Genomic DNA, 25740 nt, shown 5'->3' on the forward strand with positions numbered 1-25740 from the left:
ATATGGATGACAGAAGTGAGACCCACTTATAAACTCAACAAATTAGTGCAACGGGGTATTCTACTGTTTCTATGAAGCAAGTGTTAATGGAACAGGCCTGTCTAATCAAAGGTTCAGTAGCAGCATCTACCACTTCCTAGACCTCCATTGGAAGGTCCAGTGCGAGCACACACACACACACACACACACACACACACACACACACACACACACACACACACACACACACACACACACTTTTTAATCATGTCAGCAGTTGAGGGATAAGATAAAATAGCATACATCCTGAGAAGTGAGGCAAAGTTGCATTCATTTTTGTTATGAAAAGGTCAGTCTCTGGGGTAAATAACTTCTGGAAGAACTTGACCAGGCTACGCATCCATTAACCAAAGTTTTAGGGAGGAATGGGAATGTGGTTGAGTGAGTCTGTTTAATATATTCAATTCCTCAGGGTGTGAATGGCTGAGAGGGAGATGTCCTAAGACAATAGTTCACTGTTACACTACTTCCTTCAAGGAGTTCAAGTACACCATACTCTCTTGTTTACATATCACACCACAATCTGGACAGGACACACGAAGGAGGGACATCAGTCCCAACTTTCTCTTCCAAGAGCATGAAAGATGAGAAATAAAACCCTCAGCTTCAGCAGGTTGAAGTATAACCATCTCCTTGGAGTTTCTCCATGTCCCAGATGCTGGAAGACTGTCACATAGGATTCCCATCCACCCAATGAGGCTTCTATTGTCAATACTTGTGACTGGCTTGGAGAAAAGAATGGAAACCCTGCAATGTGACTGGTGAAGAGCACACTGCAAGGGTCTGTCACCAGGTCAAGAACCAGGATGGTGTGATGACATCTAAATAGTGGCCAGCTGGACAGTGTAGACAGTGTCTTCCATTAGAACTTAAAGGCACAGCAGAAAATAAGCTGTAACAATTCTTTCACTGGCAGGAACAAGCAGAATGAAAAGTTTCCAACTCCACACTCATGAAAACTATTATCTGCAAATGTGGCGACTTCCAGGGTCTGCAACTATGGCACATCTTATGAAAGGTTAACTTCTGGAGGTTCCTCACATGGGCCATAAGAAGTCGTGTGCCATACCAGGGAAACACAAGAGACTTTTTTGCAAGTCCACCATCATCAAGGCTGCATCTTGAACACTCAAGGCAGACAACAGGCTAAAAAGCAGAAAGTAACCTGTACTAAAAATGGTGCTGATTCAGTCTGGACTGTACATTTCTCTTGCAGAGTTCCCAGAGTTCTGCCAGCAAGTGTTCCGTCAGGTCTAGCACTGCCATCGAGGAACTGTGTGGCAGCAGCAGCATGACCCCCAAAGTGTCACCACATGAAATATGGAGTATGTGGTATGTCTGTTCACACTGCAGATATCCAGAATAAAATGGGAAGCCACCTTTCTATTTTGGAATGGGCAAAGATACAGGAATAAAGACTCTTCTGTGCAAAGACAAAAAGGTTCTATAGCCCTTTCGAGCAGTACAGTCTGGACTGTTTCAGGAACTCTGCAAAGAACTAATATTTTAAGGAAGCTCTTGTTGACAGACATCATAAGGACTCTAAAATGTTGCTATACAAGCCAACATTCAGAACACATTACCTTTGGTAAAGGTCCACTAAGCTGGACCAAACAGACAGCTGATTTGCAGTCTAAGCCATATAGGATCACCAAGAATGTTGCTGACACCCTTCTGTGTAGCCTGTCTCCTGGGAGAATTAGCAGGGTTGGGGGTAGAGGGGACAAGTAATCTTATTCTCCCTTTCAATCTACAAGACAGTATCTTCTTTGGCTGCTGGGTTAGAAGAGAAGGGGAGGGGGTCACTAGAGGTGGGCATTATAGACATCTGTTATTGTGATCAATGCTTCCTACCTGTTTTACAGGGAGAAGCTTGCTCAACCACAAATGTACTTTGGAAAAGAGCACCCAGGACAGCCTGCCTCAGCTCTTCCTCACAAAATGAGAGACTAAGCTGCTCTCATTTAGTGGATATACACTACAGATGCTGTCACTGCAGCCAAAGTAATAACACAATCAATATTATACAAGAGTACATAAAAGCCCCCAAAGGAGCCATTTTGACATGTCAAAGGATGGTAGGAAAGAACAGCCTTTCTAAGTAAGGGAGTTTAAAGAGGGTATCTGCCTTTTTTTAAGAAATGAAGGGCATAACCATAGTGATTAACTGCGAGAATGAACTCCATAGTGGGGAGGGGATATGACCTCATGGGTCCGACTTATTCTTTGTTAATACTGATTCTGGTCTCCATGAAGGCAAAGAAACTACAAGCTTGTAAAAAGAGGGCCACATCAACCTGAGAAATTCTCCAAAAGAAGTCATTTACACAGGAGCTAGGAGGAGGAAGACCTGTCATTATCACCATCTCCCAGAGACAAGAATCTCATACTCTCTGATACCACCACTCAAGATAACTCACTGGAAATTAAGATATGTACTTTGATCTGACCTGCAGAAAGTGAAACATGGTTGACTGGCCCTTGAGCATGAAATGAGGGATAAGTGTGTAAGAAGGGGTGAACAAATGCCCCTTCAACATGAGAAATGGTGCATAGTGCAGACCAGCAGAACTCTCTTCAACTCTCATCAGTAATGCAGGGGTTAAGGAAAGGAGACTGGAGAGGTCTCCCTGCATCCAAGTGCATAATTTGCATCCACTGGCAAATAGTTTACTTAAAATGTTGGCTGACCATCTATGTACTCCATGAACAGAGGTGTGAAGTTCAAATCCAGCGAGGTACTTCTCTGGTTAGTAGCAAGTAAAGACAGATTTCCTGTTGATGACAGGTATTAAAGCAATCCTTTAGCAAAAGAACTGCTTGCAGCCAGCGGACATGTACTATTGTTGATAGAAGAGACTGCTGACAATGCTTTGTACTCCCTCACTTTCTCAATCCTGCCTAGGACAACATGAGGGATTTCGCTGCTGATCTTGTATTGGCTACCCTCCAAACTTGCCCTCCTGCTTGCAAAGTGATGGGCATCTATCTTCTTGCACATAACATACCTTTTTGGCAAGCTGAATCCCAGTACACAGCTGCTTCCCTCAGACATAGCAATAATGCAAGTGTTGGTCTCTGTTACTCTAAAGACCACCGAGGCAGTCTGAAGGTTCAGGTTTCTTCAGCACTGAATGCTAAAAGTTTCAAAGTCTAAATATGTGAGTAGCAAGAAACAGGAGTTATGGGGCTAGGCATGCTCCTCAGACTGACACCAAGGGGTTAATGGAAGGTGTATATGCCCCTGAGCAATTATGCAAGGACTTTTCAGCTGTTACCAAATACAGTGAGCCCTTTAATGCAATGACAAAGCTCAAGAAACTGTGCGCGCAATACTTTTCATAATGGGGATCCAGAAATTATACACACTTATAACCATGAACCATAATGCCTAACAATTGAACAAGCCACTGCGAGGACAAAATGCAAAGGCATTCATACCATGTGAAGTCACACTTCCTTTTTAACCATAAATCACAATGGACCTTAGTATCTTTTAAGTGCTTCTTAAACAATGACCACAAAAACTAAATAAAGTTCATACTCTTCATTTACAGGAATTAATTAGGTTTATAAAAATGTTAGAGATAAAGATAACACAAACATTCTGTAGACATAAGTGTGCTAAGCTTCACATTCTTGTCAATTCATCTATGAGAATGTTCCAGTTGATCTCAGCCCTTTGGACAACAGTTTTACAAGAGGAATATATTACTAATATTTTTATTATATATCTGGTCTCCGGAAAATGTCCATTTCAGTTATCTGGATAATCAGCATGAAGACTTGAAGAGTTGGTAGATCTTCAAGAGAACAACAGATGATTGATTAACATTTTACTAAAAATGTTTCCACAGTGAAGATAATGTTCTCAGTGGATTTGCAATTAAAATTCGATTTACTCTACATTCATCTGTCTTAGACATTTCTACTTTATAAACTTTACTAATCTCTGTGTTGATGATAGTTTTGATAATCCTAATAATCCTGAGACGTTCATTCCAAGGACGGTATTCACTCACATTTTTGAAGTAACAGCAGTACTTTGCAAAAATAAATTATCATGAGTCAATACTGAGTAGAAACTACAAAGGAAAATGACTGCAGTGTATGCATGTTTTCATCCAATTTTTGTCAAAGAAATTAGAAGTGTGTGGAGAGTAAACAGATGCCAGTTTTTCTTTGCGTAATTGCATAGGATATTCCCATATGAGCGAGTGCTCCGAGGTGCAAAAGCAAACTTAAAACAAGATCCTGCTCCTGAGAAGTGGATCTGCTACCATTTGAAATCAAAACTGCTTGTACTTGAAACTGTGGCATCATGCCCTGTGTGCAATCTTTCTTGCGCTTTCTGGGAGCCTATACCTTCCAGCCAGTCCTGATACAGCTTCTGTACGTGCACATTAGCTTCTGGAAGACGTATGGGAAGACTGGTATAGACCTCTTCCATTCTAGGCAACAGTTCCTTGTCAGCTTTGCCCTCTTCAGTCTGAGTCTGGCCTTTTCCATTTAAGCAGCCTTAAAAAAAAGAAGACAAAATTAGCTTTTTCTAATCAAACATATTTTGGGCACAAAGGCCTTTTCCCTTGCACAACAACCTAAGTTACATCAAACAAGGAAAGGAGGCCAAAAATTTAATTATACCAAAAGAAATACCAACAATTTCTGAGCACTACACCAGTAAACAAAATAATATGTATTTTGTATTCAAAAATCATTTAAACATGCAAAAAACTTGTTTTAGTAGACTTACTACCAAATTGTTCAGAATATATGTAACTGTACATGCAAGTTATATTTTAAAAGATCTTTAACTGTATTTTTATGTAATGGAGTCAAGAACAGTACAAACTGAAAATGAGGAAGACATGACCACTTAAGTCATGAAAAGGAGTGGAAGCCAATGTATTAAATATTTCTTAATAAAGGAAGACAACTAAATGCTGATAGATTCTTTACAACGAACAAAAAATACAGAAAATGGTGAGAAGTTATCTGACCCCTGACTTGGATCCTGCACAGAAAAGCAGAAAATCCTGTTTTAAAACAGGGCTGTTGAGACACTGGAATTTCTAAATTTTACCCATGGTGTTTTCTTTTAGGTTGAAAACAGATTCACCAGTCATTGCTGAGAAAACAGTTCTTCAAAAAAAGAATTCAAATAACTTTGCAGGAACAGCTATCGGATTCAAAGTTCTGTGTGATATTTTTTAGCTAAATAACAAAAATGGAAACCAGCTCAAAGGTAACCACAGAACTTTATTGCAAAAGTAAAATACACAATCTTTCACACAATCAGTGCCTTAACAAATGTTTAAATATCAAGCCATCAAGCCATATACAATTTAAATTTAAAGCAGCAAATTACACATCACATTTATTTTACTGACATTTGATTACTCAAAGTCTGACTGGGTAGTTGCCCATTTTCAGAGGAGACCTGGGGAGAAAAGCTCCAAATTCTTACCAAAACATTTAATAACAATTTTACAATCTTAAAAAATAACACACACAAAAAAATATTTATGACTGGGTATCTTATGGACGCCTCATGGTTGCTTGCCTTGTATTGCACCTACGACAGAGGGCTCAAGTCTGGAGACAAACATGTCAATTTCAGCAGCTCACCTACACCAACCCTTCAAATGATGCAAAAGTCCTAACCACTTCTCGGAGGAGAAGGGAGGTAAGGAACACTGAAATTCCAGAAAACAAGAGAAGGGGGTCCCAAGCCATGAAAGGAAGTGGAAAAGGTACACTGGACTCCACAGGTGGTGGTGCCTGGGCCCACTCCTTACTTCGTCCATGTGAACCTGCTCAACAGTGACATACTACTGCAGCAGGGGAGACACAGACAACATATCCCCCCACACACACACTGCTTAGCACTTGGGACCTTGGACAGCCACTCTTCCACCCGGGGGAACTAGACCAGAAGTCTACAAAAAACCTGAATGCTAATAATTTGCACCACAACAAGCAGCATTCCATTTGGGTCTATATTAGATCACCAAAAGCTTAAAAAAGTGAACAGTGATTAATCGACGCTATGTAAGCGAAAGCTTACAATTTAGAACGGTCAAAACAGCGATGTTTTTCCTACGGAAAAAAAAACACTGTAACAACAACAAAAAAATATTTTAAACATTACCAACTCAGAGATTGTGGTACATTGCCAAAAATGGCAAAGTAAAGAAGCGGCCAAGCGAATTCTTTCTCAGGGAAAGAATTCACTTAAAAGCCGCTTCGATATTTTGCCGTTTCAGGCTTTTGAATTCGACCAGGACGCATTCGAAAGAATGTGTCTTCGGTCTTCTAATAGGGAACCTTCCATTTGACCCAGCTCCTAAGGCACAAGCAGGACTGCTTCTCAGACAAACAAGATAACACACAGTGAGAAGGAAAACCACAGAAGTTACTGGAGCACTGCCCAGTAACTAAAAACATATCAAACAAGGGTTTAACCCTTTGCCTGAAGAGGAGACTCTAGTAACAGACTGCCCTTTAAATTCCTCAAAAGAAATGCAGGCAGGCTGAAAGATGTAGGCATACTCCTATGCCTATTACCTTTGGCAGGGTATCCATCAGCAATAAACACCAGGGATTGTACCGCCAAGACAGCTTCCAGGGTAAAGAACAGAGCCTTCCTGATCCTAGCCTCAAATGTGTCTACAGTCACCAGCCTCCTCCACCACCAGGATACCTTGGAACATGGATAGGTAATACTCACAGTTTGAGTCCTAAGTCCAAACGTGGCCAAGGAATATAACTTCCTGCCAGTCCAGTGACCCACCGAGGTCCACTGTTCACCAGATGTACAGTTCTTGGATGCAGGCATGGAGAATGCAGACTTAATCTCATGAGCAAAGAGAAGTCACTTTTAGTCTTTGAAAGGGAATTTGTGCAGGGCACAAGTCATCCTGGGGAAGGCAGTGGCAGCAGCAGAGTGAAGGTGCTGCCTGGCTTCTGTGAAGACTTCAAATAAAATATGGCTACATAAGAGGGATAGCCATAGCATTTAAAAAGGATGCTGCACTAGGTCTACTTTGGGTTCACAGAGACGCAAGAGCCCAAGTGATACACAACGCTGCCCCATGAGAAGATGCAGGAGCTCCAGGACTTCTGTACGCACTGTCTAACTCAGAAGCAAAAACAATGCCTTATTCCCATAGGGAACCATAGGGGAAGGAAGCTCCGAGCCTCACCATTACAGGGTTTAGATTACAACAGTGCTCTTTGGAACATGAATACATGAAGAGCTTGTCTAGAGAGAAGACTGATGCGGCTGTTAGTGTAGCAATCTTGACACATGATGGACAGAAGCCTATGTTGCAGTTTAAACTATACTAAATGAAACATTTGTTTATTTATTTACAGTTGTTTACTGAAAAATTCCAACTGGGCATAGGTCCTTTTTCAGCAGTCCCGGGGAGAAAAGCTCCACAGAACCATAAATGAGCAGCAGAGTACATGCAGAACAATTGAATATACATACAATAGCAAATAATACATACTGCATCAAACATTAGCTATACATACAATATGAAACATAGTAATGAACAGATACAGCAATATCTAGCTAGAGGCTAAGAATAAAGGTAGGCTGTATATAAAGATAGTACTAAGCTCAAACAGATACTGTTCTAAACTCATATACCTAAATCTTACATACAAATACTGCACTAAATTCAAGCAGATATACAGCAGAAGCTCCACACAAAGGTGGAACAAGCTAGAAGGGCTAATGGGATGGAAGGGGAAGATAGAGCAGTAAGAGAGGAGACTGAGTAGTATACGTGGTAGTGACAGGAAGCTAGGTTTAAATCAGTTAGATATGCATTTGGAGTGGAGATGAAGTGAGGTAGTTTAAGCATGTTACAACATGTCAGAGATTGAGTGAGGAGGGAAGGGGAGGGTAAAGGGTGAACCAGAGCCTGCAGAGGAAGGAATGCAATGATCAGATAGTGTGAGGCAGGGTGGCTAGGGGACGGGAGAGGAAGGGGAGGTAAAAGGAGGGTTACTAGAAGGGATTGGTGCATGGGCATAACCAGAGACTTTTAAAGTGAGTTTTTAGTGCAATCTTGAAGTGATTGCAATAAGGTAGTGTGGTTATAGAGAGGGGAGATTGTTTTATAATCTGGATATGACGCAGGAGAACAGTGCTTCTCCCGCTGAGTTCTTGGGTTTGGTCACTAGAAGTAGATTTATGTTGCTGGAGCGTAGTGATCAAGTGGAGAAGTAGGCTGGAGAAAGTTTTGAAGGGATGGTACTTTAAGAGGATGGTTTATTAACTTGTGGGCAAGAGAGAGTTGATTCAGATGAAGAAGTTGAGGGAGTTCAAGCCAGTCAAGTTCTCTAAGCGAGATACAGGGTGGCTGTGATAAGATGCACCAGTGGCAAACTTAGCAATTTTATTGTAGCAAGCCTTCAGCTTGTTTAGGTCTGTTTGTCTAAGGTAGGTAAGTATTGGAGAGGCATAGAGTAAAGTGGAGATTAGGTTGGAATTGGCAGCAGAAATTTGGCTGTCTTGGTGAGGAATTGTTTGCTTCTGTGCACCTACTGTTTTGTGAACCTTTTTTATGGCAAGAGAAATGTGAGTGTCAAATCTGAAATTGTTATCAGTCTCAACACCAAGTAGTTTGGTGTGTTCTGTTGGGGAGATAACGGTATTGTCTTTGGATCGAATATTAAAGTGGGGGATAATTGGGTTAGATTCAGTGGGATAGAAGATAAGGAGTTTAGTCTTGCTCCGGTTGAGTAATAACTTGGCATTAGATAGCCAGTTTTCTACAGATGAAAAGGTTTGTGTGATCTTGTGAAGTTCAGGTATAGTTGGGGCTGAGCAGATGAGGGTGGAGTCATCTGCATACTGTATGAGAGAAGCATGCTTGATCTCTGAATAGATTATTGGTGAAGAGTGAGCACAGTAGGGGACCAAGGATGGAGCCTTGGGGAACACCGAGTGTTACAGGAAGTCAAGGAGATAGGTCATTATGCCAAACAACTGATTGGTTTCACAGCTATCTAACTGGCCGCCAACAATCAGTTGCTGATTGGGAAAAGGACAGGTTAGTGAGAACAGAGATTAGTAATCTGTGTGAGACCATGTGAAAAGCCTTGGATAGATCCAGAAATATAGCAGAGGAGAACAGGCCATTATTTTTATAATGAAGGCTGGCATTAGTGAAAGACAGCAAGGTGGTAGTAGTGCTGTGGTATGGCCCGAAGCCATGCTGGGTGCTGGAGAGAAGGTTATTAGCTAAGAGGTAGTCTACAACTTGAGAATGGATGCATTTCTCAAGTATCTTGGAAAGTGGAGAAAGGATGGCTATAGGGCAGTAACTGGAAAGTTCAGTGGAGGAGCCACCTTTATGGAGGGGAATGATGTGGGATATTTTCCACAGTGCGGGGATACAGCTTTCTGATAAGGAGCAATTAAGACAGAGACTGGATAAGCTAAGGCATCTGCTGCTATTTTTAGGTATTCAGAGGGGAAACTGTCAGCTGCAAGTTTTGTAGGCTTAAGTTTCAAAAGAAGTTTTTTTATATAGGAGGTAGGTATTGAAGAATAAGAAAAGACTGTGGGCCGAGTATTTGGTTTTGATGTAGGGAGGGTGGATAGAGGGCTGTGTTGTTTAGTCAAAGACAGAATGAGGAAGGGGGGAGTGGTAGGTGGGGGGAGGGGGGACTACTTTACCTGGGTGGAGAATGGAGTTCATTGTGGACCAGAACTGCATAGGGTTGTGATGGGAGGAGTTTAGGGCAGTGATAATATTGGGTTTTATCTTCTTTTATTTGCTTTTTGACCTGGTTGCACAACTCTAGGAATGACTAAATAGAGGAGGGGGGTTTTGTTAAGTGCCATTGCTCCCAGGCCTCATTTTTCATTAGTGCCCTGGTGCTTTTTTTGTAGCCAAGGGGAGTACTGTGTTTTGACACTTGCATTTCTTATGAGGGTATGTGTGTTTAGGAAGGTGCTATTGAAGAAGTGAATGGCTTCATCCAGATTGAGGTGCTTTAGTGGGGTCCAATCATATTTTTGAAGGGACGAGATAAAGGAGAGAGGGTTAAAGTTTACCCCATTTTGGATTTGTCTTTAGACGACTGGTTTAGCACAATTTAAGTGGTGTCTTGGAAGGAATGTTGGAGTGTGGCACTGAGGCTGTCTGGCAGACAGCCAGCTAAGTATGAGTGAGGGTCTTTATTGATATCCAGTCGAGAGTAGTATGTTTGTCAGAGTTTTTATTTATCCGGGTAGGTTAACTGTATTAGTTGGGAGAAACCATGAAGGTTTAGGTGCTGGGCTGGATGACTGTTACTACAAGATAGCCAGTTGATATTAAAATGACCTAGAAATATGGTTTCCTGGGGTAAGGAATGGTTAGCAAACCAAAAAATAAGAGACCAGCATACAGTGGCACCAGATAAATCCTTTATTATAGAAATGCCCTAAGCAAAAAAGCAGGAACAAACCGGTTTCAGCTTCACAGTTACATAGCCTTCATCAGTTTTTTTTTTTCTATAAGGAATGGTTAGCCCAATTCAGGAGGTAACAATGTGAAAAATAGAAGTTATGTTCTTACCATAACGTTCCATGTTAGTTGTCTTCTTCTCGCCTTCTTCTTGCTGGATGGGTTCGGAGCCGACCTCGGCTCCGACTCGGCCACTCTAAAAGCTCGAGAGTTGGTTCCACCGGCTCGAGGCTCCCCTTATATCCCACAATGCTAGGCGTGAGTTACCTCAGATCTCGTTTGTAAGCTAGGCCCAGCTTATAATAGTAGCAGAATAACTAGAAACAAAATCCACCTCTATAAACACGGGTGAAGAGAAGGGTGACCTACATCCTGATCTAGGAAATATGCACAATAGAGCATATACCTAAAGTAAAGAGGTGGTAGAAAAAGAGGTCACAATCAAACTCCTCTAGGTCTGTCCAGGCCAGGGGGAAGGAGGGTGGGCAAGAAGAAGGCGAGAAGAAGACAACTAACATGGAACGTTATGGTAAGAACATAACTTCTATATGTTAAGTTGTCTATCTCGCCTTCATTCTTGCTGGATGGGACCGTCCTAGCACCTTGTCCTGGGTGGCCTAACGGAACAGACTCTTGAGAACAGTGGAACCAAAGTTAGCTCTATGCCTAGAAGCTAAATCCAATTTATAATGAGAAATGAAAGTGTGAGGAGTAGCCCAAGTAGCAGCTGCACAAATGGTGTCAATAGGCAGTCTGTCTTGGAAGGCTATAGAAGTAGCCAAAGCTCTGGTAGAATGGGCTTTAGGTTTGTTAGGCAGCTTTTGGTGTCTAATTTCATAAACAAGGGAAATCAGCGATGTTAGCCATCTAGATAATGATACCTTTGAAACTGAAAGTCCCTTTCTGCCTTCTGCATAAGAGACAAACAGCTGGTCAGATTTTCTGAATTGTTTGGTTCTATCCAAATAGTACCTTAACTGACGATGAACATCTAGCCAATGCAATTTTGTTCAGACCTGTTAGAATATTCTGGAAAAAACACAGGAGGTCAATGCTTTGATTTAGGTTAGACGCCGAGGCTATCTTAGGTAAAAAAGACGGGTTGGTTCAGTAAAGATACCCTGTCCTTATGGAACAACAGATAAAGAGGTCGACAGCCGAGTGCATGAAGTAGTGAAACTCTTCTAGCTGATGTAATAGCCACTAGACAAAGTGTCTTCCGTGATAAGAATTTTAACGAACAGGAGGCTGCAGGTTCGAAGGGGAAAGAATCAAAGAGCTAAGAACTAAATTTAGGTCCCAAGGAGGAGGAGGATTTCTTATAGGAGGTCTGAGTAGAAAAACTCCCTTCAAAAGGCTTTACAAAGCTTGTGGGACATGATAGCAGACTCTGAAATGCCCACATGAAAATTAGAAATAGCTGCCAATTGAACTTTAAGAGTAGAAGGAGATGAACCTGCATGGAAGAGTTCAGCTAGAAAATCAAGAACCATTTGGATGGAAGCAGTGAAAGGATCTATGTCCTTTCCTTGAGCCCAATAGGTGAAACGTTTCCACTTACTCAAATAAACCTTCCGAGTGGAAGATTTATGGGAAGCTATCAAAATATCTCGGACAGAGTGAGATATTTGAGGAAGCCTGGCTAAGGTTGGAATTGGAGGAACCAAGCAGTGAGGTTCAGAGAGGGAAGGGAGCGATGAAACTGACCCGACTGATGGATCAAAAGATCTGGAACTAGGTCCAGATGCCAAGGTCGCTCCAACAGAAAATGATGTAGAAAGGGGAACCAAACCTGTCGAGGCCAGTAAGGAGCAATGAGGATCAACGAGGCCTTCTGAGCGATAGCTTTCTGTATCACTTGAGAGATTAGTGGGAAGGGAGGAAATGCACACAGAAGTCCCCGGGGCCAAACTTGGACTAGAGCGTCTCTGCTGGGCTGGCCTGGTAAAGGGAATAGGGTGAAATAATCTCTGCACTTGCTGTTTTGGGGAGTAGCAAAAAGGTCGCAGCAAGGCTGACCCCACTTGAGAAAAATTTCTCTCACAACAGAGTCTTTCAGAGACCACTCGTGAGGCATGAGGATAGCTCTGCTCAATTTGTCCGCAATTTGATTGGACTTCCTGGGGATGTGCGTTGCTATCAGAAACCGCTGAGAAGAAATCGCCCATTGCCACAGTCTGAGTGCTTCTCGACACAGGGGGTAGGACCTGGTTCCGCCTTGTTTGTTGATATACCACACTACAGACATATTGTCCGTCTGGACTGCTATCGTTCCCAAGGGAAGAGAGTCTTGAAGGGCTTGCAACTCTAAAAGCACTGCTCTCATCTCCAGAACATTTATGTGCAAGTGGCATTCGTCTGGTTGCCATGTGCCCTGGACAGTTCTGCCCTGATAATGCCCCCCCCACCCGATCAGGGAGGCGTCCGTTGTCAGAGTAGCAACCGGAGGGGAAGGGACAAAGGGTCTTCCCAATAAGAGCTGAGGGGAAGACATCCACCACAGAAGATGATTCCTGCATGTCTGCGTAATCATAATGGTGTGGGACATCGGAAGTTGCTGGTATGACCATTGCGTGAAGAGCATCCATTGAAGGATTCTCATGTGGAATCTGGCTAATGGAAGCAGAGGTATGGCAGCCGCCATAATCCCCAACACTTTCAGAACTAACCTGGCTTTGATTCTGTTGCTGCTGAAGAGGAGCGAGACCAGTTTGTGTATGTCTGTTACTCTCTGATCTGTTAGTCTCACAGACATGTTGACTGTGTCTAGATTTGCACCTATGAAGGTAATAGTATGACAAGGCGACAAAACAGACTTTTCGCAATTTATTGAAATGCCTAAATTTTGACAAATGCGAAAGGTGTAGTCCCTGGCCATTAGAAGAAGATGCTTGGTGGGAGCTGTGAGGAGCCAGTCGTCCAAATATGGAAACACCTGGAATCCTTGACGTCTCAGGTGAGAAGCTACCACTGCCATGCATTTGGTAAACACCCCGGGGGGCAGTGGTGAGACCAAAGGGCAGGGCCCTGAATTGAAAATGACTGGTTCCCAGCCTGAAGCGGAGGAATCTTCTGGAGTGTCTGTTCATTTTTATGTGATAGTACGCATCCTGAAGGTCTATAGAGCACATCCAGTTTCCCTTTCCCAAAAGGGGAAGGATGGACTGCAGCGTGACCATCCGAAATCTTGTTTTCTTGACCGACTTGTTCAAGATACTGAGATCCAAAATTGGTCTCCAGTCCCCTGTTTTCTTTGGAACTAAAAAGAACCTGGAGTAGATTCCGGATCCTTGCTGGTCTGTTGGAACTGGCTGAATTGCTCTTTTTGCAAGCAGCTTTGAAATTTCCAAAGCTGCAAGATCCCTTTGAGCGGGTGGAACATCTGGAAGGGATTTTTTTGATTGGTTTGGAACGCGAACGAAGGGAATGGAATAGCCTTTGGAAATGATGGACTGTACCCATTTGTCTTGAGTCAGGGATAGCCAGGCTTCTGGGTACAGTGACAATCTTCCCCCGACTGCCTCCGAAGGTGGGCAGTCGGGCAACACCTCAGGGATGTTGAAAGGGCTTATCAGAGAAGGCTTCTCGATTGCCCTGGTTCTGCGGACCCCCCCTGCCTCTAGGGTGACGTCTACCATTGTTGTTCCCCCCTCTGCCTCTGGCGGGGAACCGACTCTGTGCGTCAGGCGTAGTCCCTTGAGATTGCTTGCGGAACCACATTTTCCCACTTTTCTGGCCTTTGGGGTAAGGCCTAGAAGGAGTAGAAAAACGGACTCCGACGGCAGAAAGAGTCTTGCCATCCGTCTCGCACCTAGTCAAGGTTTCTTTCACTTGGGGACCAAAAAGAGATGATCCATCGAACGGGGAATTAGTGAAAGACGTCTTAAAGGGGTCCGCAAAGTTGCATAGCCGCATCCAGGCATGCCTGCGTAAGGCTACACCTGTCCCTGCGGCCCTGCTCGCTCCATCAGCCGCATACGAAAGGACGCGCATGGAGGAGTTAGCTATGGAGTTCAGGGTAGCCAGCTGAGTGTTCATCTTGTCTTGAAAACCCGCAGCTGTAGGATCCTTCAACATGTCACTCGCTTCTTTGATCAAGTCTCTTTGAAGACGAGTAAAATGGCATAGGTAGTTCAGCGAACGCATTGCAAAGGTCGCTGATGAGAACATCCGCTTCCCGTACCTGTCCATAGACCTAGATTCCTTGTTAGGTGGATGGACAGGCACTGAAGGATCAGCTAGTTCCTTCTTAGTGGCGGCAGCAACCACCATAGCATCCACCGAAACTCCCTTGGTCAAAAATTGTTTATCCGCTAGTGCCGTGATAAATTTTGAGGGTCTCCTGGGGGTGGGGTCCACTGAGTCAGGAGCCGTCCATGGCTTTTTTGCTACCACCTGCATGAGGGGGTCAAAGGGGGGAGACACCCAGGAGGTGGAAGGGCGAGAGCCAAACGCCTCAAGGTACACAGATTCATCCTCCGAAGGGTTGAGGGCTGGCCAATTTCCCCTCTGCTTAAGGATTTCTAGAATGTCTGCAAATGAGACATCTTCAGAAGGGGAACTGGGGGAACCCTTGGAATCCTCTAAATCCATGTCAGAGGTGACGGACTCAGGTGAGTCTATGTGTTTCCTCTTACACTTTCTCTTCCGAGGGGGCTCTTCTGCCAATTCAGGAGAGGCCTCGGAAGAGGATGAGATCCCCACAGGGGATTCCTGAGGAGCTGGCTCTCTGCGGTCTGGGATGAGGGAGTGAGTCGACTTGACCTGAGGCACCGAAGAGGGAGGGGCGGACGGAGCAGACTGTGGAGTTGAACCAGGTTCCAACACACTCCGCATGACCTCGAACGCACCCCTGTCAGGCAGAGCCAGAGGTCCCGCTCGAAAGCTAAAACCTCCTCGGCACGACAGTGATGGCTCCGAGGCGATGTCGGAGCCGAACTCACCAGCGCCGAAGCCCGAGAGGAGGCGGGTCGGACAAGGGTCCGATGCCACTCACCCCCTCGGAGCCAACGAGGGAAGTCCGGCGCCGAGATTCTTCTAAGGAAGAAATCGGAGCCAACGATGGAGCCGAAGACATTTGTATCGGCTCCGATGCTACCACAGTCTCGGTTCCGAAACGCCCCAGCTCCGAGCTCAACGGAGTCGGAGGAGGAACATAATGAGGGACAGGGTCAGGCATCGACTGATGAGTCGGGCTCTGAAGCATTTGGGCCAGTGCCTCGGACTTGAGAAGTCGACTCACTACCCTCTGAAGGTCATGGTCCGAAAGCCTCGATGACCTAGAGGAGTGAGATCTATGGCTCCGTTCAGACAGCAGGGGAGATGCTGGAGCCAAATGAACGGAGCCAAGGGACGGTGACCTGGACCTCTTTCTAGATGTCGGTTCCGAAGGTCTGGTCGGAACCGACACAGGAATTTCCAATACCTCGGCTCCAGCCGGAGCCGAGGAACCCACAGAAACTGCAGTCTGAGACTCATCGGCTCCAGCCGGAGCCGATGTAGACGGAGGTTTCGAAGCCTTAGGCCTCGGCTCAGAAGCTGGAGCCGAGGACCTAGAAGCCTTGGAGGGCTTTCCCGAAGGAACTGTAAGGGAACCCTCAGGCTTAAGTAAACCTCTCAAAATAAGTTTGTTTTTTCTTTCCTGCAGGACCCTGGGGCTGAAGCCGTGGCATACAGCGCAGGAGTCCTGCAGGTGTAAAGGTCCCAGGCAGTAGACACAAGAAGTGTGACCGTCTGTCAGAGACATTTTCTGACAGCACGAGTCACACTTCTTGAAGCCTGAGACCTTTGAATCTTTAGACATTATAGAAGGAAGTGTAATCACACACAGTCAAACACACTGATTACACCCTATACAAGTTTAAACTCAAAAAATAAAACACACTATCAAAGTTTTAAATTCTTTGAGAAAACACACACACACCACCAGGGGATGGAAAAGGCCCAAAGGCCCGAGGGAAGAACTTAAGAGTTCTTGTGGAAAAGGGTGATAACAGAAGAGAAAAGGGGACAAAATCCACTAAACTAAGGGAAACAACTGTTAAAAATTAAACTAAAGGGGTTTAAGTAGACTAAATTTTACTCTACAATAACTCACCAAGAAGCCGGTAGAAACCAAACACCTCGATCGCTGTACCGGCAAACGAGATCTGAGGTAACTCACGCCTAGCATTGTGGGATATAAGGGGAGCCTCGAGCCGGTGGAACCAACTCTCGAGCTTTTAGAGTGGCAGAGGTCGGCTCCGAACCCATCCAGCAAGAATGAAGGCGAGATAGACAACTTAACATCATTGGTTAAGAGCAGATACAACATATTTGATGATTTAATATTTAGAGAAATTTTAGCTAGTTTAGAAAAATTAAAGGCATGTTATAATACCCAGTAACTACAATATAAAGTGGGAGAAAAATGGGGTTATGGCATATTTACATGGAGAGAAATTTACTGAAGTAAGTAAGTGAATGAAGAAGGGAGAGTAAGTAGGTGTAACTTATGAATAGGTACTTGTTCATATTTAGGGAAACAGTTTATCCTGGGGATGAACAAGAACAGAGACAGACTTTGGCTAGGAAGTCTTTCAGAATGGTTTTAAAGGACTGGAGTGAGGGTACTGAACCTAAAGATACAGTTAATGCATCCTAGGCTTTAGCAACAGAAAATGAGTAGACCATGCTCAGCAGATTAGGAGGTTTTAGTCAATGGATTGTAATGACAGGATGGTAGAATGATATTTAATACCTGACAAGCAGATGGATGTTCGATAATTTTATACATGGTGAGAAGCTGTGTATGTTAGCTGATGGGGTAGTTCTAAATAATTTAGTCTTTTTAGTGCTATACAATGGTGAATTCTGAAAGGGGCTTTGTGATGCCTGGAGGTAAAGATGGCAGCATCATAAAGTAGTAGGAAATATAGTTTTAGCTGCGTTGGTGGGAAAGTTTTTAGCTCTGTAAAGCATCCTTAGTTTTTGTTGATTTTTTTATTGAATCTTGTACATGCAGGTTGAATTCAAGATTATCATCCCTAATAATTTACTATTAGAAGTGACTTCTATGGTTGTATTACTAAGAGAAAAGATCCTAAACTTTTTTTCATGAGAGGGATTCGGAGAAACACTAGTAGTTTTTTTTTTTCAAGAATGTTGAGAATTAGAAGTTATGTACCTACCATAACGTTCCATGTTAGTTGTCTTCTCTCGCCTTCTTTCTTGCTGGATGGTTAGGCTCCGACTCGGCACTTGCTTTAGCTTGAGAACTCCTTTTACCAGCTCGAGGCAACCCTATATCCCATGATGCAAGGCGGAACTACCTCAGATCTCGTTTGGTAGCTAACCTACCCTGCTAAGGACTAACCTAACATAATTAGGAAAAACCAAGTTCATAATAAGAGTCCTCATATGAAGGCTCAGGAGGAAACAACCTGATAGGAACTCTTCAAGATCTGTCCAGGCCAGGGGGAAGGAGGGAGGACGAAGAAAGAAGCGAGAGAAGACAACTAACATGGAACGTTATGGTAGGTACATAACTTCTAAATGTTAAGTTGTCAATCTCGCCTTCATTCTTGCTGGATGGGACCGCGTCCCTAGCACCTGTATCCCGGGTGGCTCAATGGAACAGACTCTTGAGAACTGTGGAACCAAAACTGGCCCTGTCTCTGGAGGCCAAGTCTAACTTGTAATGAGAGACAAAGGTATGAGGAGTGGCCCAAGTAGCTGCTGCACAAATGGTATCAATGGGTAGTCTATCCTGAAAGGCTGCAGAAGTGGATAGACTCCTGGTTGAGTGTGCTTTCAGTTTAGAAGGTAGTTGCTTGCCCCTGAGAGAGTACACATAAGAAATGGTGGAAGACAACCATCTGGATAAGGTCACTTTAGAAACTGGAAGATCTATCCTGTTTTCTGCATAGGAGACAAATAATTGGTCCGATTTCCTGAATTGTTTCATTCTATGCAAATAGTACCTGAGCTGACGATGGACATCCAAAAAATGAAGCTTTTGTTCAGCTCTGTCAGAATAGTTTGGGAAAAAGACTGGTAGATATGTGGATTGGTTAATGTTGGTTTGAGACACAACCTTGGGGAGAAAGGACGGGTTCGTTCTTAAGGATACCCTGTCCTTATGAAAAACCAAGTAAGGGGAACGAATGCAGAGAGCTTGGATCTCGGAAACCCTTCTTGCTGAAGTGACAGCCAGTAAGAATATAGTTTTCCAGGTCAATAACTTCAAAGAACATGAAGCAGACGGTTCGAAGGGAGGTAGCATCAAGGATGCCAACATTAAATTTAGATCCCATTGCGGAGGAGGATGCTTTATTGGCGGCTTTAGGAGAAAAACTCCTCTCAGAAAGGCCTTGCATAATCTATGAGACATAATGTTATTATTATGCAAGCCAACATGATACTTGGAAATAGCAGCCAGTTGAACTTTAACTGTAGATGAAGAAGATCCTGAATGAAAAACTTCAGCCAGGAAATCTAAAACAGAATGCACAGGAGCAGTAAAGGGATCAATATTCCTGGAATTTGCCCAAATAGAAAAACGTCACCACTTGCTAGCATAAACAGTTCTGGTGGACGACTTTAAAGAAGACACTAAGATGTCTCTGACAGAATCAGAGATCATCGGAAGCCTGGCTAGGGAAGGAAGTGGAGCAACCAAGCAGTGAGGTTGAGAGAATGAATGGCCCGGTGCTGCTGACCCGACTGGTGGATCAAGAGATCCGGAACTGGGTCCAGATGCCAGGGCTGCACCAGGAGGTGACGATGCAGAGACGGAAACCAAATTTGTCGAGGCCAGTAAGGGGCAATGAGAATCAACTTGGCCCTCAAAACGGTGGCTTTCTGAATGACTTGTGGAATCAAGGGAAAAGGAGGAAAAGCGTACAGAAGTTCCCGGGGCCAATCCTGGGTTAGAGAGTCTCTCAGGGGTTGGCCTGGTAGGGGAAAGAGAGTGAAAAAATCGGGGCACTTGTTGTTTTGAGGTGTAGCAAAAAGATCGCAACAAGGTGTGCCCCACTTCAGAAAAATCTGATCCACTACAGATTGATTGAGAGACCACTCGTGAGGCATCCGAATGGATCTGCTCAGCCTGTCCTCCAAGAGGTTGGACCTGCCGGGGATGTGCGTTGCTATCAGAAACCGATGAGAGGAGATTGCCCATTGCCAAAGTCTGAGAGCTTCGACACAACGGATAGGACCTGGTCCCGCCCTGCTTGTTGATGTACCAGACCACGGACATGTTGTCCGTTTGTACTGCAATAGTCCCCGTGGGAAGAAAGTCGTTGAGGGCTTGCAACGTTAAAAGCACCGCTCTCATCTCCAGGACATTGATGTGCAGATGGTATTCTATGGGTTGCCACGTCCCGTGGACCATCCTGCCCTGATAATGCCCCCCCCACCCGATCAGAGAGGCATCCGTAGTAACTGTGGCAACTGGAGGAGGGGAAACAAAGGGTCGGCCCTGATGAAGAAGAGGGGAAGATATCCACCAGTTCAGATGAGTTCTGCACGATTGTGTGACTAAGATTTCGTGCCTCATCGGAAGACTGTGGTACGACCACTGAGTGAATAACATCCACTGCAGAAGACGCATGTGAAAGCGAGCCAGTGGTAGAAGAACAATGGCCGCAGCCATAAGACCTAGAACCTTTAGTATCAATCTGGCTTTGACCTTGCTGCTCTGCAATAGAATCCGAACGATTTTTTGGATGTCCAGAATTCTTTGATCTGTTAGTCTGGCTAACATTTTGACGGTGTTTAATTCTGCGCCTATAAAGGTGATAGATTGGCAGGGCCGCAGAGAAGATTTTTCGAAATTTACTGAAATTCCCAAACTCCTGCAAAGCTGCAGAGTGTAGTCTCTGGTCTGAAGAAGCTGACACCTGGTGGTGGCGGAGAGGAGCCAGTCGTCCAAATAAGGAAACAACTGGAATCCTTGACGTCTCAGATGAGCTGTGACCACTGCCATGCATTTGGTAAACACTCTGGGGGCTGAAGTGAGGCCAAAGGGCAGGGCTCTGAATTGGTAATGACTGGTCCCTAGCCGAAAGCGGAGAAACCTTCTGGAGTGCCTGTGAATCTTTATGTGATAGTACGCGTCCTGAAGGTCTATAGAGCACATCCAGTTGTCCTTTCCCAGAAAGGGCAGAATGGACTGAAGCGTGACCATCCGGAATCTTGCCTTCTTGACAAATCTGTTTAGATTGCTCAGGTCTAATATTGGTCTCCAATCTCCCGTCCTTTTGGGGACCAAAAAGAATCTCGAGTAGATGCCGGATCCTACTTGGTCTGCCGGAACAGTCTGGACGGCTCTTTTTCCTAGGAGCTTTGAAACCTCCTGTTCTGCCAAATCCCTTTGACCGGGTGAGATGTCTGGAAGGGATTGTAGAGGTACGGGATACCTTTCGAAGGGGATTTTGTAACCCTCGGATATGATCGACTGTACCCACATATCTTGTGAGAGGGAATGCCAGGCTACTGGGTACAGCGAAATCCTTCCCCCGACTGCCTCCAAGGGTGGACAGTCGGGCAACACCTCAGGGGTGCTGAAAGGGCTTCTCAGGAAGAGACTCCCTGTTGCCCTGGTTCTGAGGACCCCCCCTGCCTCTAGGGCGGCGTCTATTATTGTTACCCCCTCTGCCTCTGGGGGTAAACTGACCACGTGTGTCCGGTGTAGCTCCTTGGGCGTTGCGGAACCACATCTTCCCTCCCTTCTGACCCTTGGGATATGGTCTAGAAGGGGTGGAAAAATGGACTCCAACGGCAGAAAGAGTTTTACCGTCCTGCTCACACCTGGTCAAGGTATCCTTCACCTGAGGTCCGAACAAAGCCGAACCATCAAAGGGGGTATTGGTGAAGGACGCCTTAAAGGGGTCTGCAAAATTACAAAGCCGCATCCAGGCTTGGCGTCTAAGAGCCACTCCTGTGCCTGCGGCCCTGCTCGCTCCATCGGCCGCATAGGATATGAGCCGCATGGAGGAGTTGGATAAGGAATTCAGGATTGCTAGCTGTGAGGCAATCTTTTCTTGAGCCCCAGCAGCAGAAGGATCCTGGACCACTTCACCCAGTTCCTTGAGAATATCTCTTTGAAGTCTGGTGAAGTGACAAAGGTAGTTCAGCGAACGCATAGCAAAGGTCGCTGAAGAAAACATCCGCTTTCCATACCTGTCCATGGTCCTAGAATCCTTGTTAGGAGGATGGACAGGTACTGAAGGATCCGCCAGTTCCTTCTTAGTGGCCACCGCCACCACCATAGCATCCACAGAGACCCTTGGAAAGAAACTGTTTGTCCGTAGGGGCCGTAATAAACTTGGATGGTCTCCTGGGGACAGGTTCCACAGAATCTGGAGCTGCCCACGCCTTCCGAGCCACTACCTGCATAAGTGGGTCGAAAGGCGGAGACACCCAGGAGGTGGAGGGTCGGGATCCAAAAGCCTCCAGGTATACCGACTCATCCTCGGAGGGATCAATGGATGGCCAATTCCCCCTCTGTTTGAGGAGCTCAAGGATGTCTGAAAAGGAGACATCCTCAGAGGGGGATCGTGGGGAACCCTCCGACTCATCTAAGTCGGTATCAGATGTAGTAGACTCAGGGGAGTCTGTATGTTTCCTCTTACATATCCTCTTCCGAGGGGGTTCACCTGCAGGATCAGGAGAAACTTCGGAAGAGGAGGAAATTCCCAATGGGGAAACCTGGGGCGATGGATCCCTGGGCCTGAGAGCAAGAGGTTGGCAAGAGGCGTCTACAGGCACCGAAGAGGGAGGAGCTAGAGGGATGGACCGTTGACCTGGCTCAGGAGCCAGGACACTCCTCATCACCTCAAAGGCTCCCCTCCCCGGGAGACCGGAATATCCCCGTTCCGAGGACACAGGAATTCCCGGCTCTACTGAGAGGGAAGGCTCCGAGGCCGATGTCGGTGCCGAGCTTACCAAAGCCGAAGCCCCGAGAGGGAGAGCGGGGTCGGACAAGGGTCCGATGCCACTAGCCCCCTCGGAGCCAAGGGAAACCCGACGACCGGATCCCTCCAAGGAAGGTCTCAAGGAGGAGATCGGAGCCGAAGACGACGGAGCCGAAGGATGTATCGGCTCCTGCACCGAAACAGTCGCTGTCCCGAGAAGCTCTGGCTCCGAACTCTGGTGGGGAGTCGGAGGAGGAAGTTCAAGGGGTGAAGCAATAGCCGAAGTCTGCTGAGACGGGCTATGGAGCATTTGGGCCAGTGCCTGCGACTTCAACAGCCTGCTTACCACCCTCTCTAAGTCGTGGTCAGACAGCCTGGAAGATCTCGAAGATCGGCTCCGATGGCTCCGCTCTGACAAAAGAGGAGACCCCGGAGCCGAGTGGATACTCTCCAACGAAGGGGACCGAGATCTCTTTCGGGACGAAGTCATCGGAGCCGAAGTCCCCTGAATTCCAGATGGAGCCGAAGGTTTCTCAGCTCCGATGCTGGATAAGGTGTCGGCTCCAGCCGGAGCCGACAAGGCCACAGTGGACCGGGTGTCGGAACCAATCGGTGCCGAACCCACTAACTTGGAAGCAGAAAGATCGGCTCCAGCCGGAGCCGGAGCCACCGGAGGAGGCTTAGATACTGTAGCCTGAACCTTCAGTGGCTTAGAAGGTTTACTAGACCCTGTTTTAGAGGGAGAACCTTCTGGCTTAAGTAAGCCACGGAGGATCAATTTATTCCTCCTTTCCTGCAGGACTCTCTGGCTAAAAGAGTGACACAAAGCACAGGAGTCCTGCAGGTGCAAAGGCCCCAGGCAGTAAACACAAGAAGTGTGACCGTCTGTCAGAGACATTTTCTGACAGCATGAGTCACACTTCTTGAAGCCTGAGACCTTGCCTTCCTTTGACATAGCTCTAAGGAAGAAAGTCACACACACCCCAACAAACACACAATTAATCCCCAACACACAGACACACAGGTAGGGATTAACCAATGGGGTCTAGGCCTAGCTTAACTTTTTACAATTATAAAAAGAATTTAAGAGTTTTTAACTATAAGGGAATAGGGTGGGCTGTAGATACACTACACACTATGAAAGGGGAAAAAAGGGGGAAATAAATCCCTAACTAAGCTTTTTTTGACAAAAAAACAACTTACCTCAGCTGGCAAAGGAGACCTCTTTCGCTAAGCGGCAAACGAGATCTGAGGTAGTTCCGCCTTGCATCATGGGATATAGGGTTGCCTCGAGCTGGTAAAAGGAGTTCTCAAGCTAAAGCAAGTGCCGAGTCGGAGCCGAGGATCGGCTCCGAACCATCCAGCAAGAATGAAGGCGAGATTGACAACTTAACATTAAGTTGTTTAGTTACAAACGTTTTTATTTCCTGACTTATTAAAATATTGGAGCTCCAGCCCACGGTGTTACCTCTCGTGTTTATTCTATATATACGTTTAGTTACAAAGCCATATTTCAGTGGCCGTTAAAGCTTCAGGAGTAATTGTTTGGAGATGAGCCAAGCTGTCTGATATGCGTACGAGTGTGGAGTCACCTGCGTATTGTATTAGATGGATGTGTGGACAATGTTAGTGACAATGTTCCAGAGTAGGGGACCAAGGATACAACCTTGTAGTATACCGGTGGTGACTGGGAGGTATGAGGAGAGGAGGTGGAGTGCCATTTTACTGCCCAATACCTACTGGACAAGTAGCTTTTGAACCACAGAAGGGTGGGATGTGACAGATCTAGTGAGGACATTTGAAGTAGACATTTGCTGTGACAAACTGCGTCAAAGGCTTTAGACAAATAAGGAGAAAAGTTTGTTGCTATGTCTGGCTTTACTGACACTAGCTATAAAGATTGGAATTACAGTTTTAGTACTATGGGAGGGAAGGGTGGAAGCAGTGTTGTGAGGGGGGGGAAGGAGTTCTTCCTACAGGAGATAGTACAGCAATTGTTCTTGAATACATCACATGTACTTCTTTATCCAGTCACAAATTGTATACAACTAAAAAGGCGTACAATGACTCTGAAGCAATTTAATTCTACCTACTTTGAGCTACCTTCCTCTGCTTCTGTTAATATTCACCATTTCAGCTGATCTATGAAGGAGACAGATACTGGGACTCCCTCTCCTGCAACATCCAGATTAGTTATTTTTTCTCTCTCTCAAATTTCCATGCTAGGGGTACACATGCCCCCTGCTAGTGCATGCTGTGAAGTCATGAGTCAAAGGAGGTTAGCATGCTTAGTCTATACTCCTGCCAGTCCCCCCCCCTGTCCAAACAACTGAAAACTGAGCAAATAAAATCTGCAAGCTAAGAAAAAAACACAAATAGGGATATATAAACATACACTTGCCTGACAAAGGGAGCTCCAAAAGTATCTGCTGGGTGGAAAGGATGCCTAGACATAAGGTACTGGGACTGGGGTTAATAAGGGTCCACCGAGAAGGAATTCCTCAGATTAAATGAGATGCATAGCACATACCCATTGCATCTGATATTGGCAGTCCTCCTCAGTGGTTTGCCAAGTGAAAAGCACCTAAATAGGTACCAAAAACCTCCTAGGAAGCTGGAAAAGTGTTAAAGGAAAGCTTAGAAAGTTATAGCCTGTAACATCAAAGCAATAAAGGAAACCCAACTCCTAGGTCAATGTCCAAGCGAAAGTGACTGACGAAGCTGTGAATCTATAACCAAGGCTCAATATCTAAAAAACATTTTTGAGTCAAGCATGAGAACAAGTCACACCCTCAGCATATTTGCCACTGATGGCAGCATTTCCCAACATGTGATTCAACCCCCTTATGGCAAAACAATTACTGAACTATCTGGAAATCATGTGGTTAGCAAAAGCAAGGACTTATTTCTATGGAAAGAGGGAGGAGAAAGTACAGTTGATGGTAGAATTCCTCATTGCTGCAGTAGCCTTTGTCTATTTTGGTCCTAACCTGCCCATGATACAGCAACTGGCCACTTTTCAAAAAGCTCTGGCTCCTCACCACACCTACATGCTGACTGCCGACCGACAAGCCCCATGGTGGTGAAATCAGCAGTCAGAGTACAAACAACTTTAAGACTTTTTTGTCCAAACAAAAACAGAAAGTTTACTTTTCCTGAATCCCCAAAAGGATATAAACATATAATGTGTTATCCCAACAACTAACTATATATACCAGACGGGGGATGGAAGGTGGGGTTGGGTGTGGCTACTGCAGCATTCTGGACTTCAGACATTTTTAAGTGCAACTTACACAAATGTACTATATTCGCGGTGGTGCTGCGGTAGCGTT

At 45.2% G+C, this 25740-nt stretch overlaps 1 protein-coding gene across 1 annotated transcript in view; it reads right to left on the reverse strand.

Moving 5' to 3' along the window:
* Positions 1-3571: 3571 nt before the first annotated feature.
* The window catches only part of NARF (nuclear prelamin A recognition factor), a 700547-nt gene continuing 678378 nt past the window's right edge, over positions 3572-25740 (reverse strand). Inside the window, exon 12 of the mRNA XM_044085012.1 lies at positions 3572-4557. Within this exon, the coding sequence (XP_043940947.1) occupies positions 4316-4557 (242 nt within the window). The 3' untranslated portion in view covers positions 3572-4315. The remainder of the gene's footprint in view (positions 4558-25740) is intronic.

This window comes from Protopterus annectens, chromosome 10.part0, assembly GCF_019279795.1.
Source record: "Protopterus annectens isolate FY-2018-M chromosome 10.part0, PAN1.0, whole genome shotgun sequence".
Lineage (NCBI taxonomy): Eukaryota > Metazoa > Chordata > Ceratodontiformes > Protopteridae > Protopterus > Protopterus annectens.